General features: G+C 41.2%; 1 protein-coding gene across 1 annotated transcript in view; it reads left to right on the top strand.

The window, feature by feature from the left end:
• The window catches only part of EYA2 (EYA transcriptional coactivator and phosphatase 2), a 137,808-nt gene that overhangs the window by 97,956 nt on the left and 24,116 nt on the right, over window positions 1-15,736 (top strand). Inside the window, exon 10 of the mRNA XM_083145419.1 lies at window positions 981-1,064. Coding sequence (XP_083001545.1) covers window positions 981-1,064 — 84 coding nt within the window. The remainder of the gene's footprint in view (window positions 1-980; window positions 1,065-15,736) is intronic.

The raw sequence follows: 15,736 nt of genomic DNA, 5'->3' as shown, positions 1-15,736 counted from the left end.
AGGCCATGCCAAGTATGTTCTTATGCAATTACCTGTGCAGTATTTTACAGGGGAAAAACTGTGGATCCGCTTGACAATTAAATACAAAAAGCGTTTTCTAGGAGTTCCCTGTGACAGGGATGCAGTGGATACAGAGTGATCTCACCCTGGGGCGAGGCGGTTAGCCAAAAGCATGATACATTGCTCACTGTACATTTAATCTCTCACTTATCATGCAACTTTATTCTATCAATTTTACATTTTCCTTTCTAAATGTTCAACTAAACCTAGGAAATAATAGATTTATATTCATATGTAAAGTCCATGCATATGTTTTCCATGGCTCCCACATAAAGCAATGAAATAGTCCACGGTTCTCTGATATATTCACTAAAATAATTGATTTTCTTCACTCACTTACAAATCTTTATTTCAGTTCTACCAGGAAAACAGTATTAGAACATAATTTCATGTTTTGTTCATAGCTGATGCAGGTACTACATATATGACAAGTGTGTGCTGTTTCTTTTTAGCAAGCGCCAGCCTTAAGGCACCCATACATCAGCAGTCCCCAAAAAAGATTCAGAGATTTTTTTCCCAAGACGGGGACCACCTGGGCACCCAAAGGGCTTAATCTGATTGACTTCCATGAAATCAGCATGGTAAACATATGAGTCATTGTACATGGGCTGGGATAATATATGCTCAAATTATCATATAAGATGCTTCTTTTTATTTATTATTGACTAGGCTGAGTATCATACACACAAATGAGACATGAGTTCTGGTTTTGGTAATAACTGAGCTGCCTCGCTGGCATTTGGGGAACATTAGCCATTGTGATGTATGGAAATTCACTTGACAACATAATGCTTTGTAACCTGCGTCTTCATAATATCAATCACCCAGTTGCCAGATTCAGCAGACTGCTTTATGTCAAATGTTTAACAGAGGAATTGTTTTGCCCCTGTACTAAACTGCCCTGTTCTCTCTTGTCACAGCGCGTGTTCGTGTGGGATTTGGATGAGACAATAATAATTTTCCACTCATTACTCACAGGAACTTTCGCCACCAGATATGGAAAGGTAAGTTTAACTAATGCAAATTATTTTTGTTCCTGCTTCTTCCCCATCTGCATTTAATGTATATATAGAAGCTGCATTTACTGTACATATAGGGGCTGCATTTACTGTACATACTGTATAGGGGCTGCATTTACTGTACATATTGGGTCTGCATTTACTGTACATAATGTATAGGGGCTGCATTTACTGTACATATAGGGGTTGCATTTACTACATACTGTATAGGGGCTGCGTTTACTGTACATATAGGGGCTGCATTTACTGTACATACTGTATAGGGGCTGCATTTACTGTACATATAGGGGCTGAATTTACTGTACATACTGTATAGGGGCTGCATTTACTCTACATACTGTATAGGGGCTGCATTTACTGTACATATAGGGGCTGCATTTACTGTACATACTGTATAGGTGCTGCATTTACTGTACATATAGCTATAGGGGCTGCATTTACTGTACATACTGTATATGGGCTGCATTTACTGTACATACTGTATAGGTGCTGCATTTACTGTACATATAGGGGCTGCTTTTACTGTACATACTGTATATGGGCTGCATTTACTGGATATATAGGGTTTGCACTTACTGTACATACTGCATAAGGGCTGCATTTTCTGTACATATAGGGGGCTGCTTTTACTGTACATACTGTATAGGGGCTGCATTTACTGTCTGTACATACTGTATAGGGGCTGCATTTACTGTGCATATAGGGCTGCATTTACTGTACATACTGTATAGGGGCTGCGTTTACTGTATATATTGCGTGAACAATATGGAGGGAGCGTGGCTAATTCTGGGACATTTTTTCAATCCTGGGATTGAATCACCCTAATATTTGTGCATTAGTGTAAAAAAAAGGGTACCAACCCCCCCCCCCCCCCCAATCCGCCCTCCCTGCAGATTTACTCACATGTGTAGTGCGCCAGGAAGCGTTGTGGCCGGTAGTGGTGCAGTGGGCAGAGTGGTGCCGCCGTGAGCAGTGGTGTAGCCAGGGGTGGTGCGGCTGATGGGCTGTGCAGCGTGACCTCTGACCAAGTCACGCTGTGCAGAGCCTCACAGCTGGAGATGGGAGCAGCCAGGCAGCGTTGAGCGGGCACTCCGACGCTTCCCGGCATTAGATTGCGCATACACAGGCTAATCATGGATCCCCAGAATTGGAAACTTCAATCTCGGAAATTAGATCCCAGTGATTTTAGGGCCAAATCCCAGAATCCCAGGATTGGCCACCCTATATTTTTGTACCAGGAAAACATACTTCAGTGCAAAGGGAAAAATACATATTTTTCTATGTCAGGTACCTACTGGCTGCTTCTGTGCAGGGTAAATACTGGCTGCAATTGCATATAGCCACAGATGCTGGACAGATTTTTTTTTACACAATATACTGTAGATTTCAGTTTGGACCCACCCCTTTGGACCCACCACCCTGCACATTGTAAATCTCCACCACCTGCTGTGCAACATGGATTGTCCAAGTGTAAAGGCCCCCATACATTAGGCCGACTTGTCCTTAAGACAAGTCGGACCCAATTCTCCTGTGAGCCGCCCGGGAGCAAAATCGGATAGTGTATGGGGGCCTTAAAGCTACTTTTATTTGTTGTTGTTTTTACTTTGCTTCCACCTTAGAATCAGCCCCATAATGTGTAAAATACGTACACATGTATACAAGGGTTTTTGCCATATGCATATTTGCCAGTTTTGTTTAAGTCAAGTGCATAAAATGTGATGACTTATTTCCTATTTTAACAGCTTCCAATTAATCCTGCTTAGCAGCTTTTTAAATGGGTAACATGTCTGCTTTTATCATCTCAAGCCATCAATTAAAACACTAATATAGCTGTTTCACTGCTCGTAACCGTAAACGGAACAAGTATCTATTTATAGACTGAAAAACCAAACTGAACCAAATGAATCATGATACTAACACTTCATTAAAACCTGCATGAGCATTCCAAGGTGCCAGGAGTGTGAGTGTAAGAAGGATTCTCGGCTGGTCTACTCACCATGTACAATGGCCAGTAAAACCAGCATGCTTAACCTTTTCAGTGCCAAGTGAATTTGTCAAACTAGGTGTGAAAATTGGCAAGCAAAAATTTGTAATCATCATAAGTACCTGTAATGTTTACCTTATATAGGAAATATCATCTTTTTTTTCCACTACATTTTTCTTTTGAATTTATATAACAAATGTGAGCGACGCTGGCCTTTTTAGCGGATATTTTGAATATCGCTCACAGAGATGTTGGGACTTAAAGGGTTAAAGACCTGGGGCTTGATTCAGAGTTGATCGCAAATGCAAAATCTTTCTAAAATGGGCAAAACCATGTTTACTGCAGGTAGGGCAAATATAACATGTGCAGTTTCTGATTGGCCCATGGGACAGTCAGTCAAAGAAAATAGATGACCATTGATAGTCCAAAAAATTGATGGTCATCTATTAGATATTATGCTGCCATTGATGATGGCCATCCCTACCACATACAGTTGGATTTTGTTATACAAATGGGAATAGATGAAAAAGAACAGTGCCTCTAGTGGCCGAGTTGTTATGCGGCATCAAAAATGCTTGTTTGCCTTCAGCATGGAAAGAAATTGTAAACAAGGCATTTCTCAGGTATAGGATTACCCTGGTTTCCTTGCTGACAAGTTCCTCAAAACAACAAAGACAGAGGGTCAGATTCTCTAAGCTTCAAAAGTGATAAAATGGAGAGTGATAAACAGCCAGCCAATCAGCTCCTGTCTGACATTTTTCAAACACAGTCTGTGACATGGCATATAGAAGCTGATTGGTTGGCTGTTTATCACTCTCCATTTTATCACTTTTGAAGCTTAGAATCTGGCCCAGTAGCTGAATAAGACCTCTAACATTCTAAGTGCTGGATGGTTTTGTGTGTTATAAGTGAAGAGCAGAAAGTCACACTAATAAGAATAACCTCTTTGGGGGAAGCTGCACAATTTGGAGGATATTCTCAACGTATTTGATGTCTCAGTTAGAACATGACACCGATATCTTGCATACTGTATAATAATAGCAGCCATGCAAGGACTATATGAAGGACAGTGCTTCCCATGAGAAACACTGCAGATACTGTACTCACCTGCAGGAGGCACAGGGGTGCTAGTTATATACTGGAGCGTTATTCCCACTGTAAAAATATAATGTTTCATGCAAAAATCTAAATATTATATTTTCCTGATACAGAATTGTCCTGTATCTGACTAGATATTGCCAGGATTAACATAGGACAATTATCAACAATGCTATTATACAGTATTTACCATAAAGATACATACACATAGCATAAATCCTAATGATCTTTGTGCTCTTCCGTGTGAGACGTGATAATGTCAGTGTACAATGAAGCCACTTCTCAGTTTCCCATGATCCTTTACTCTAGAATCCTCTTTTCACGACAGTATGGCTAAAAAACATTTCCAATAAACTAGGAATTTGTATGTCTTATGACATGTGTCATCTATTAATGGCCTCGTATGAATTGACAGCCTCGCATGAAATGAATGATTAAACATTGATTTAAAGAAAAATGATTTAACAATAAGTAGGAGTATCTGTGTGGAGTTTGTATGTACCTGTTGTTTTTGTGTAGGTGCTTTGGTTTGTTCCCACAATTTACAAATATATTGGAAGTGAAATTGGACACCTATGACAGCACATGTATGCATCTTCTACTATGAGGAAATGTCTATTGTTCATTTGCAAAACATATGCATTATTTATTGACTTTGTGCATTATTATATAACAGTATATTTATCCAAATTATAAACAGATTTGGGTTTATTGTGGGATGCAGAATCTGCACAGATCATACAGGGTCGCTGCTTCGTTCTAAGTGTTCTGGGGTCGCTTTTGTATTAAGCATCCTGGATATTTAGCCCTGTCTCACCTCTGTTGTAGAAACATCTAAGCATTTCCAATGCCTTTGACAAACACAGGCCAAAGTGCTTAAGGACATCTGTTTATTTTATTTCTCTGATGAGAAAACCTCCTAAGTTCCCCCTCTCTCAGCTGTGTTTATTTACATTGTGCTGAGTACCTGGGGACACCCCCAGCCTGCTCAGCCCTCAGTTTTGCCTGGAAGTCAGGGTAAGGCCTTCCGTAGATAAACACAGCCCCTCCAAATCCTACAGAAACAGGTCTCCAAAAACAAATATGGCTTAATTCACTCATAGATTGCAGATTAGGACAAGATGAATACAATTTGGAAAGGATTTTCCAGGAAGTTGAAGGTTTTTCTGTACACGCCGAGGGTATTTCTGGTATGTCAGGAAATATAAAGCAGGCGATTCTTTTGCAGTTAAAAAATATCTGTTCCGTCTGTTTTATAGCATGTAACTACACCGCAGGTTTGGAATTTGTGAGCATTTTACCTGGTGATTATTAAACGGGATTTACACAAAATAGGGTTTCGCACGTGTAATAATTCACATCTCATTGAGCACCAACATATTCTGCAGCATTTTAATGAGACAATTTAGCAACATGATTCTTACAATCTAAATTCTATACTGTTTAATTTTTTGGGTAGCTTATTGCCTAATTTAGTTTAAATGTAATCATTTTAGCAAGTTTTATAGGTCGAAATTCTGTACAGCTAGATCACAAACAAGGAGGCTTAGAAAAAAGTTTGAAACCCTTTGCTCGTTCCTTCATACTCTCCGAAATGAAAGTTTAATGAGTTCAGTTATGGTCATATTAAACTGTTTAGGAAACGGCACAAATGTAACCAACCAAGGCCATGCCTGTGGTGAGCGAGGGAATATGTAAGGAACATGTTTGTGGTGGGCTGGTTCAGCTAGAAAGCAGAACATATGTCGTTTCACAACATTAAATCCCTAGTACCCATATTCTACCAGTATATATATTTGTCCTAAAAAGCCTTTAGCACAAATACATTTATTTTTCTATTTGTATGCGAAAACCTTAAAAAAACATACTTTTGGCTTAACTATGTGTTGTCAATTGTGCAACATGTTTTATTTACGAGATCCATGTATAATATAGTGGATGTCTTGACCCTTTAATTTCTGAACATCTGTGGCTAATTTGACTACAAATAAATTACATGGATGGGGGCGCAGTTTCTTCTCATTTTACCAGTACCATTAAGTAGATCACCATACTGCTTTTTCTTTGTGTGTGTGCCTTTCGTAGGGAGATTTGTTTTATTTATAAAGCAAAGATCGGTTATGACCAGTTTCCCGTACACAATGCAGACACGGGATGTAGTGGTGGCTGGAACGATGGATTGACACTGCACTGGCCACTTAGTTACACCAAGCATGTGTGATGATTGTCTCTGTACAAAGGCACATATGTTATTCCAGACACACTCTGGGGGAGATTGGATTAATCAAATGCTGCGGACGCTTCTGTGTCCACCTCAAAACGAGGTCATCATTTTCTAACATTGCATTAAGGTGCAACATTTACTCTAAACCACAACAACCACCAATCACCACGTTAAAAAGGCTTTTTAAAATAAATATATGCCCCACAACTGTCTCAATTATTTATTTCAGTTAAAAAAATATATGTTTAGAAATATGTTTCCCAGCAGTGGCAATGGAAAATGCATCTACTAAGGTAGAGGGGCTTATGGCACTTTGGAGGAGCCAGAAAATCCCGTCCGGAAAAGGCTGGGCACCTACCTGTAGTATAGGGTACACCTGCCTGAGCTAGATTGCAGTTACTGTCATAATCAAGGTGCCCAGTCTGAGAAAAAAATGGCCTCACCCGAGTGACACCCACCAAGAGGTGACACCACATGCCGAATCTTGCTCAATGACCGGAATCGGGTGGTGCTACACTGTAAGGAGTGTAAGATTTGGCACTGCAGCTAGTACACTCTCTGGGGGCATACCACATCTCCTGGTCGGTCCCCAACAGTGACAAAATAAACGAGGGATCGGGACATGAGATCGTGCCCCCACTTCACAAAACCACATCTTCAATCTACAAGGCTGAGCATTCTAAGCATTCTAAACATTCTACCACTTGGGTGTCCATATAGGTAGGAATGCCTCTGAGTAGACCATATTGCCTGCAATTCTATGACCTTTTCCAAAATCGGTCGCGTTTGAGCAAAAAATAAGCACGTGTGACATCACTAAGCTGTATTTGCACTCGACTTTTGCACCTCCATCCATGTCATTACACTACAAGATAAAAGCTACTGTATATTGCATACTTTTCCGATTTCCGATGTTGGCTTCGAGAAATGACTGCAATGCACTGTGCTTTCCACCACTCCCAGCATAGAATTCTGTGGACGCAGAAAGTTTCCTATGAAAGAGCCCTAAGAACGCATTCTGAAGCCTTAATTATACTATGCCAAGAGAATCACTCAGTCAGACTTTTGGCTCTTCCGTCCTCCCCACTTACTCAAAGTACCTTTCAATTATATTCAGTGGGGCTCTTAAGATTAATAAGTGTGATTTAAATGTCAGCTGAGAACGTACAGCAAATTGCTTGTTTGGAGAGCAGGACGGCTTTTGTGCTTTCTAAATAGAGTGTAGGTCATGAATAAAAGTCCAACCCTCACCCTGTTTCTGCATACCTGGGTAATTCCCCTGTGCATTAAATAGCAGGTTACAGATCCTGTACCTCTCCATTATTTTATGGGTTCTGGAATAAGAATAATAGGCTGCTTGGTTTGGCAAGAACACAGCTGAAATTCTCCTGAGAGTTTTCACTGCCATCTTCCCCCACCACAGTGGCAAAAGGACATTGAGGCCCATAGTTACTAAGCAGCAATTTGTTACCCCTCTGGAAGACCCTATAATAACTTAATATAGTCGGCAGTTGTTTTTTCCTTTCATGTTTGAGAAATCATGCTTAAAAATAATTCTTAAAATAATTGATTTCATCTAGAAATAAGCTGTGATTGTTATGAGGGTGGGTGAGTTACTACACTGCTTTAGGGATTACGAGAATTCTGCACAAAAACGCATGCGATACCTCGCACTAGTGGTAGAGGGGGCTATACCCATCAAATGAGGTGAAACTGTCTGGTTAGATCCTTTGGCAATGAGTAATTAGAAATTGGCAGGACAAATAGGGGAGTATTTAAAAACAGACATGTAAAAAAATAAGAATGTAACAGCAGATAGGCCGTGAGCCACAGTTATGCGTAAATGGAAGAAAATCACGTTACTCTCTGGAGGAAAGTCCAGCTTGGCTCTTGTTAATGATGGAGTGCATATGAGGGTCAGTACACTTCATTAACCCCCATTGTACATGGCTTCTGATGCGTGGCCTATCAGTCCAATAATCTAGGTTACCTGCTTATTATCCATTATGTAATGGAAAATTAACCAAAACTGTACGGAGCTTTCTACACCTGTGGCAGGGGCTTTTAGGTTGGTTTTGGGGGGGGTGCATCAAGACCGGCTAGTGCCGGTCCAAAGTAAATGGCCGCACACTGTAGGTGCTGAATCTGATGCAGGGGGGGCATCAAGTCTGGTGGAGAAGGGCTATGGGAAGAGAGGAGGATGAACAGTTGTAAAGGGGATTACCTCCATCCTGACACTGCCTGTGGTAAGCCTAGATGTAATCTGGGTACTCTTTACCTAGAAGGGCGCCCACGATTTTGATCGTGGGCATCGTTAGTAAAAAAAAATTGCGTCGGTCGCATCGCATGCGACCAAAAAATCGCATTCGATGCGACCGACGCGATGCCCGCGATTTCCCATAGGGAACAATGTTAAATGTCCCAATTGACCCGATTTTCCTGTTCAATGTCTCAATTGACCCCATTTTCCATAGGAAACAATGTTAAATGGGCCACAGAGGCTAAATAGGCACCCTAAAGTGTGAAATGGCCCCCACAATTGTTAACGCCACCCCACGATCAACGTGAACCCGAAGTGTGGCGAGCGCCGGCGGTACGCGTCCTATGACCTTTTCATACCCCCACTATCCACGTCGGCGTGGAGTTGAGAATAGAAAGTGTGGCGAGCGCAGCGAGCCACCGAGCCCGAAGCGTGGCGAGCGGACGCGGACAGCTGTGAAGCCCGCGAGGGGACGCGTATACCTGTGAAGGTGTCCGCGTCCCCTCGCCACGCTTCGGGCTCGGTGGCTCACTGCGCTCGCCACACTTTCTATTCTCAACTTCACGCCGACGTGGATAGTGGGGGTATGAAAAGGTCGTAGGACGCGTACCGCTGCCCCTCGCGGGCTCGCTGCGCTCGCCACACTTCGGGTTGACGTTGATCGTGGGGTGGCGTTAACAATTGTGGGGGCCATTTCACACTTCAGGGTGCCTATTTGGCCTCTGTGGGCCATTTAACATTGTTTCCTATGGAAAAATCGGGTCAATTGAGACATTGAACAGGAAAATCGGGTCAATTGGGACATTTAACATTGTTCCCTATGGGAAATCGCGGGCATCGCGTCGGTCGCATCGCATGCGATTTTTTAGTGCATGCGATGCCCGCGATGGCCGCCCTTCTAGGTAAAGAGTACCATCATCTGCACTGCGACCAGGTACGCTGACTGGCAACTTTCAAAGATTTGAGGGGCAGCTCGCACCCTTGCCCCCACCATGGTATATGAAACTTTCCTAGCTAAATGTACCTGTAGGCATGGCTGCCACACCCAGTGCATATGCTATAAACTAGGAAGGTGTTCATTTGACGGGCAGAGCCCAGATCTGGGGTAATTCTTTGTTTGCTCACATCTTATCTCTCTGAAGGATGGAAAACATTTAAGTTAATCCTCTCATGTGCTCATTACCTGTTGTTAAGGAAAAGAACAAAAGGATTTACACCTACTGTTTAACTCATTGTAAACCAATATGTTTTGCAGATAACTTAAAGGAACAGGTATAACTATATATCTATGGTTTATCCTTATTTGATTGTTCTGTAAGAAGGAGTATGTCCTATATGTAACTTGAGTATACTGATGTATAACATGATGCTACTAGGACCTCAGTGCATGGAAAACATTTCCATTGGTCAATGGAATTTAGTGACTATTGAGACTGATATTGCTGATTCTGAAACAAATGGATCTTGTGCCCAGGAGGAAGTGTCCATACAGGGTGGCTATTGCATATATATATATATATATATATATATATATATATATAAGCGAATAGAAACAAGCAGCGGCACTCGGCAGGATTTTCAAAAACTGTATTAGGTGACCAAAATCAACGTTTCGGGGCTAACACGCCCCTTTGTCAAGGTGCACCTTGACAAAGGGGCATGCCAGCCCCGAAACGTTGGTTTTGGTCACCTAATACAGTTTTTTAAAATCCTGCTGGGTGCCGCTGCTTGTTTCTATTTGCTTCTACTTATTCTATCTGAAAGGCACCAAGGTAGCTGTACACTAGTGAGGAGTGCCGAGCCGCTATATAACTATATATATATATATATATATATGCAAAAGATCCACACTCACATCCAAAAACAATTCATCATCATCAGGGTTTTCCATATAGTTGCATAGTCCATGCTCCACATATATAAAACAGTCAGACCCACATGTCAAAAAAGGGTACTCACCACATTAGTAGAGTTGCCAATGTTTCACCCCTGATAGGGCTTCGTCAAGACAGCTCAAAAAGTAACATCCATACAGCTCCAGAGAGATCAGTATACAGTTTCCAATGCGTTTCGTCTTGGTATGACTTGGTCAATGGGATAAAGTCATAAAAGATGAAACGCGTTTGATCCGCTGTACCTGACCCTCTTTATAGAAAGATAAGCTTATATACGTTTTTATCTTGTACGCTTGGTTTTTAACCATTTGTCTGCATTAAATTTGTGTATTTTAACCTTGATATACCCATTGTGGTCATTTTTCTGGGACCATTGTATTCCTAATAAGGTTATATACACTGTATATGAAACCTCTCTTTTTCAAAGGGTACACATTATGTTATATTTTCTATATCTTTAATAAATCATTCAAGAGGTGGTCTTAGGACAGAAGATACCTATTTCAGATAAGTTGTGTTTTTATATACGCAGCGTATAATACGCCTTTGCTTCACCCTGGTGTGTCATATCACCCTTAGCACACTAGAAGATGCACCCTCTTCCTCTTCTATATATATTATATCCCTATAGAGTGTAAGCGTGTGAGCAGGGCAGTTCTATCTCTATATTGGTCTGTTACTACCCAGTTTGTTTTATCACTGTTGTTTCAAGTAAAGTGTACAAGAATATGCTGCGCTATATAAGAAACTGTACATTATAAGAATAATTATATAAATAAATATACTAAAGCTTCAAACAATGAAAATGATTTGAAGCTATGGACAACAACACCTCTTTTCATTTTTGGAAGCTTTTGTAAATTTATGTGTGTGTGTGTGTGTGTGTGTGTGTGTGTGTGTGTGTGTGTGTGTGTGTGTGTGTGTGTGTGACAAGGAAACTATTTAAATATAGGGGTGTGGTAGCTCCGTGTGACATGGTAGCGCAGAGAGTCGTTGTGTGGGACATTTTCCATTACATTGCATATTATTCTCAAAATTTATTGAATATGATGCACAGCTTCTGCTGATTAAACTATGTGAAATGCATATATTCTGTGTGCGACTGGAAAATACTGTAACATAGCATTTCATATGCAAATACACCCATGATCTCATACAGAATATAATGCATATCATTTTAATCAAAAGAGGCTGCTTGTGCATACCATTTGCACCCCTTGTAAATGAGATGCACTGCAATGGACTTGGCAGCACAAAGACTCTCTGCTGTACCAATTCAATCCACGGCATGGCGCAACTAGAAAGGCTGTTTAATCTTAGCTTGATGTCTGTGGACACATCTGTATAGATGTGTCCACAGACATCTGTGGAGCCACAAGTAGTTCTTTAAACTGTGAAATGCCACGGGCATAGATTCATTCTTTCAGTACGGCTGTTCTAAAGTATTCTCCTGGCCAGCAGCCAGCCCAAAAAGTCAAACATTACCTGCCAGAGTGCATTAGCAGGGTGTCAATGATGTCCCAAAGCTTGCCGTCCCATAAACATCGAGTGAAATTATCTCTTGGCAAGAGGCTTGTAGGAATGTAGCGGCGAAATGTCACTCAACTTTATGTGTGTGTGTGTTTTAATGGGCAGCACAACTGCAAACTCCTCTGAACTAAATCAAAAAGCACTTTTCTAGAACTGGGATCAAGCTCAAAAAAACAGGCTCCAAAAAAGCAACTATTTCTCTCCCTTTTTATTTTATTTTATTAATTATGCTTTTTAAGGGATATTTGGAGTTCAAGCCACAGCATAAATCAATGGGAAATGTTATCTATGGCCTCCCTGTGCTGGCTGCTTTGTAGAATTTGGTGTAGTTATAAGTTATAGCGTCCACACTAAAATAATGGTAACAATTTACAGCTGGTCAGCGACTGAACCACCCCTGTAGTCTGTGAACATACTACATAGATTTAAAATCTGTATTCTGGCCTCGCTACAAAACATACATTTGTGTTTCACAGTGCTACGACCACCCTCAGCTTTTTGCCATTTCCATGTACCTGCCATGGTGCATGATGGGTAAGCATTACAGGATAGCTGTGAAACAAAAGGGCTAGACAGAGTTGTAGGTAATGCTAAACACAATCTTGTCTGACAAAAAATAGATGTTGGTGCAAGGGGCTGGTTCTTTTACGAGAGAAACACAGGTTCTTATCCCTATGCTGCTTTTTTGCACTGTTGAAAACTAGGTGGTAAATATAATTGCACTAGTCTTGATTCTAGCACCCTGCTCCTTGTAAAATCCTTGCAGTCCCTCCTTCCTGCCTGGGGTATCACTCTCTGCTGTGGTGTTTCTACAACAGTCTGGTTTGTATCTCAACATTGAGATGCAAAGTAGACTGTTCTTGAAGTACCACAGCAGACAGCGACACCCCAGGCAGGAAGGAGGAACTACAAGGATTTTACAAGGAGCAGGGTGCTAGAGTGAACACTATATACACAGTACAATACAAACAAGAAAATGTTTGTGGTAGAACAATATAATAGAAGCTATGTTCAACATTACTAATAATGACATTAGGGATGCGGCTTCCTGATCGCAGGGCTCCGAAGACTATCGGCCCAGCAATCACGTCTGAATTAGGCCCATTTTCGTGATTTCTTCTACTTAATGTTAGTATAAATATGTACGTTTTATTTTATATTAAGGGATTTTTGTAAATAAAACAATGATATATATGGAACATATGTTCTAAACATGTATGCCCCAACCAGGCAGACAGCTCTATTGTCTAACAGTTCCCAAGTAATTAAATGCAATTAAATACATGACATTCTCTGTGATTTCCAGCACTTTTATTAGTGCAGGTAAAACCGCAAGTAGGAGGCTTTTACACAGAAAGCCCTCAATTGTCTCCTAATCCGTCTCTAACCCTTGGCTGACATTTCCAGGAGATAAACCCCACAGAATAGCAGTCTGATTTAATAAATACACATAATTAATACCTTCATCCTTGTGGCAGTGTCATTATTTGCTCACATACTCAACAGGTAGTTGGCAAGAGAATAAAAAAGGGGGGAGTTTACTTGAAATGGTTATAAAAGCATATCCAAGATGTGGGCTTATCTCTGTATTGTCCTCGCTATTTGAATGTCAGAGTAATTGGAACATAAGCAAACAGGAGAGAACTCAGACAACGGAACGCATATTTGCTGAAACTACTCCGGCCTCTCAGTCACCACAAGCAAGTCTGAACATTGTATGTGAGACGTAGCTGGTACTCAGGATGTCAGTGAGAGTACGAACGTGTGTCCTACATAAATCATCAGACAATACACTTCACAATAAACTTAGCCTGTAAATAAACACAAGCATCCATTTGTCTATAACTCCTGTCCTAATACGGGACCTCTTGTATTTTGGGCTCCATATCCATTGTATGACCCATTAAGCCTTATCTGAATGAATGACCCTTCATCTGCCTCTCTGATCATAAATATTGATATGATCGGTATGCTTGTCGTATTTGCCTGCGCTCATTTTCTGAGCATGTGCAGTGTGAACTCACTCAAGCATCAAGATGCATCAAACCTTGGAGAGAGATGAAATGGAAATAGATAAGGTATTGACGGGATGCCGGCATTCGATATCACAGCGATCCCGACCAGCGGCAACAACTACAGCGTTTTAATTCCGACATCAGTAAAAATGCCAAGGCCGGAAATCCAACAGCCAGCATCCCGTTAGGTTGACGGATGGGGGATGGTTAGGTTAAAACATGGGGGGTTGTTAGAGTTGGAGGGGAGGGTTAGGGTAATGGGCCCCATACATCAGCAATCACAATTTATGGATTTTCAGATATAGGGATATTTTGGCCAGATAAATGGATTTTACAATCTATCTGACTTTGCCCACACATTACAGATTTATTTCAGTGATCGGCAGATTTCTCCATCAAAGATTGCATCTTCATATCTGGAATTTGCCCCAATCGATTGTCATTTCAGCTGTTCATAATGTAAATAGATGAAGAAGACGAATTGGGAATGCCCACACATATAAAAAAGATCTGCAGATAATACCAGATTATTAAGCATGTTTAAAAACCTGATTAAGCAATCGATTGGCGATTTGGATTGGGATTGCCAAAAGGGGGAGCCCACACATCTAAAATTAATTGTGGCAATCATCTCCATATCTGAAAATTGTCACAATTAATTGCTGATGTATGGGGCACTTAAGGCACTAAAAAGGGTGGGTTAGGCACTTAGGGGGAGGGTCAAGGTTATGCTTGCGAGGGATGGTTTGGCACTAACAGGCAGGGATAGGGGTTAGGGCTACGGTTAGAACCACTTCTGTCTTTTGACATTTCCCATAATGCACCGGGTCCATGTATTCCTGGAGGGGAAATATAATAGTGAAGCATGGCAGTCGAAGTGAGCCTGCGAGGGTACAATGCAGCTGCAATAAAATCAAATAACCTATGGAAATTTTAGATAAAATAAAAAACGCTGTGAGGGAATCTACAACTTTCGCCCTCACATAATGTCACATCCTCGTCAAAGAATAGAAGTGAATCTAGACATAACCATAGGGTTATGCTACTGGGGGAGGTTAAGGTTAGGCATTAGATGGGGAGGGTAGGGGAGTAGGTGGAGAGGGTAAGTATAAATACCCAGCCCCAGTTGAAATTTGGATAAATAGGATGCCATGTCAGCCTTCTGACCGCCGGCCATCTGTATGTTTCCACACTAACCAATCAGCTTCTGCCTGTATAATGACAGGAGCTGACTGGTTGGTAGATTACCTCTCTCAACTTTGTCTCTGTCCAAGGATTGCTACAGTATATCTTCCCCAGTATGTGTTACGCTAATGGACATTAGTTAATTTCTGCATCATCCCCACAGAACTCCGCAGTCAGCCACTGCCTCTAAGGCACATTCTGCTTATTGTAGCCATGATACACTGTAAGTATAAGTTTTGGTGGTTTGCTTTTGGAGTCAATGAAAAGCTGGAGCTCACTTGTTTTACCCTTCTGAGGGGCTGCAAGAATGTAATTAAAGTGGAAATCATGTCTCCTGCTCCAGCCCCAGAACCTGTATGGTTTCCCCTCTGCTCCTCACCACAGTCTTTGTGACTCATCCATATGCTTAAATCACAACCATTCTTCTCTAATTAAAGTTCACTCCGCCAAGAATGCGTAATAATTA

The sequence above is a fragment of the Crinia signifera genome, chromosome 6, assembly GCF_055691185.1.
Source record: "Crinia signifera chromosome 6, ASM5569118v1, whole genome shotgun sequence".
Taxonomy (NCBI): domain Eukaryota; kingdom Metazoa; phylum Chordata; class Amphibia; order Anura; family Myobatrachidae; genus Crinia; species Crinia signifera.
Note: the sequence above shows the minus strand (reverse complement) of the source record. Positions and strands in the feature narration are given on the sequence as shown.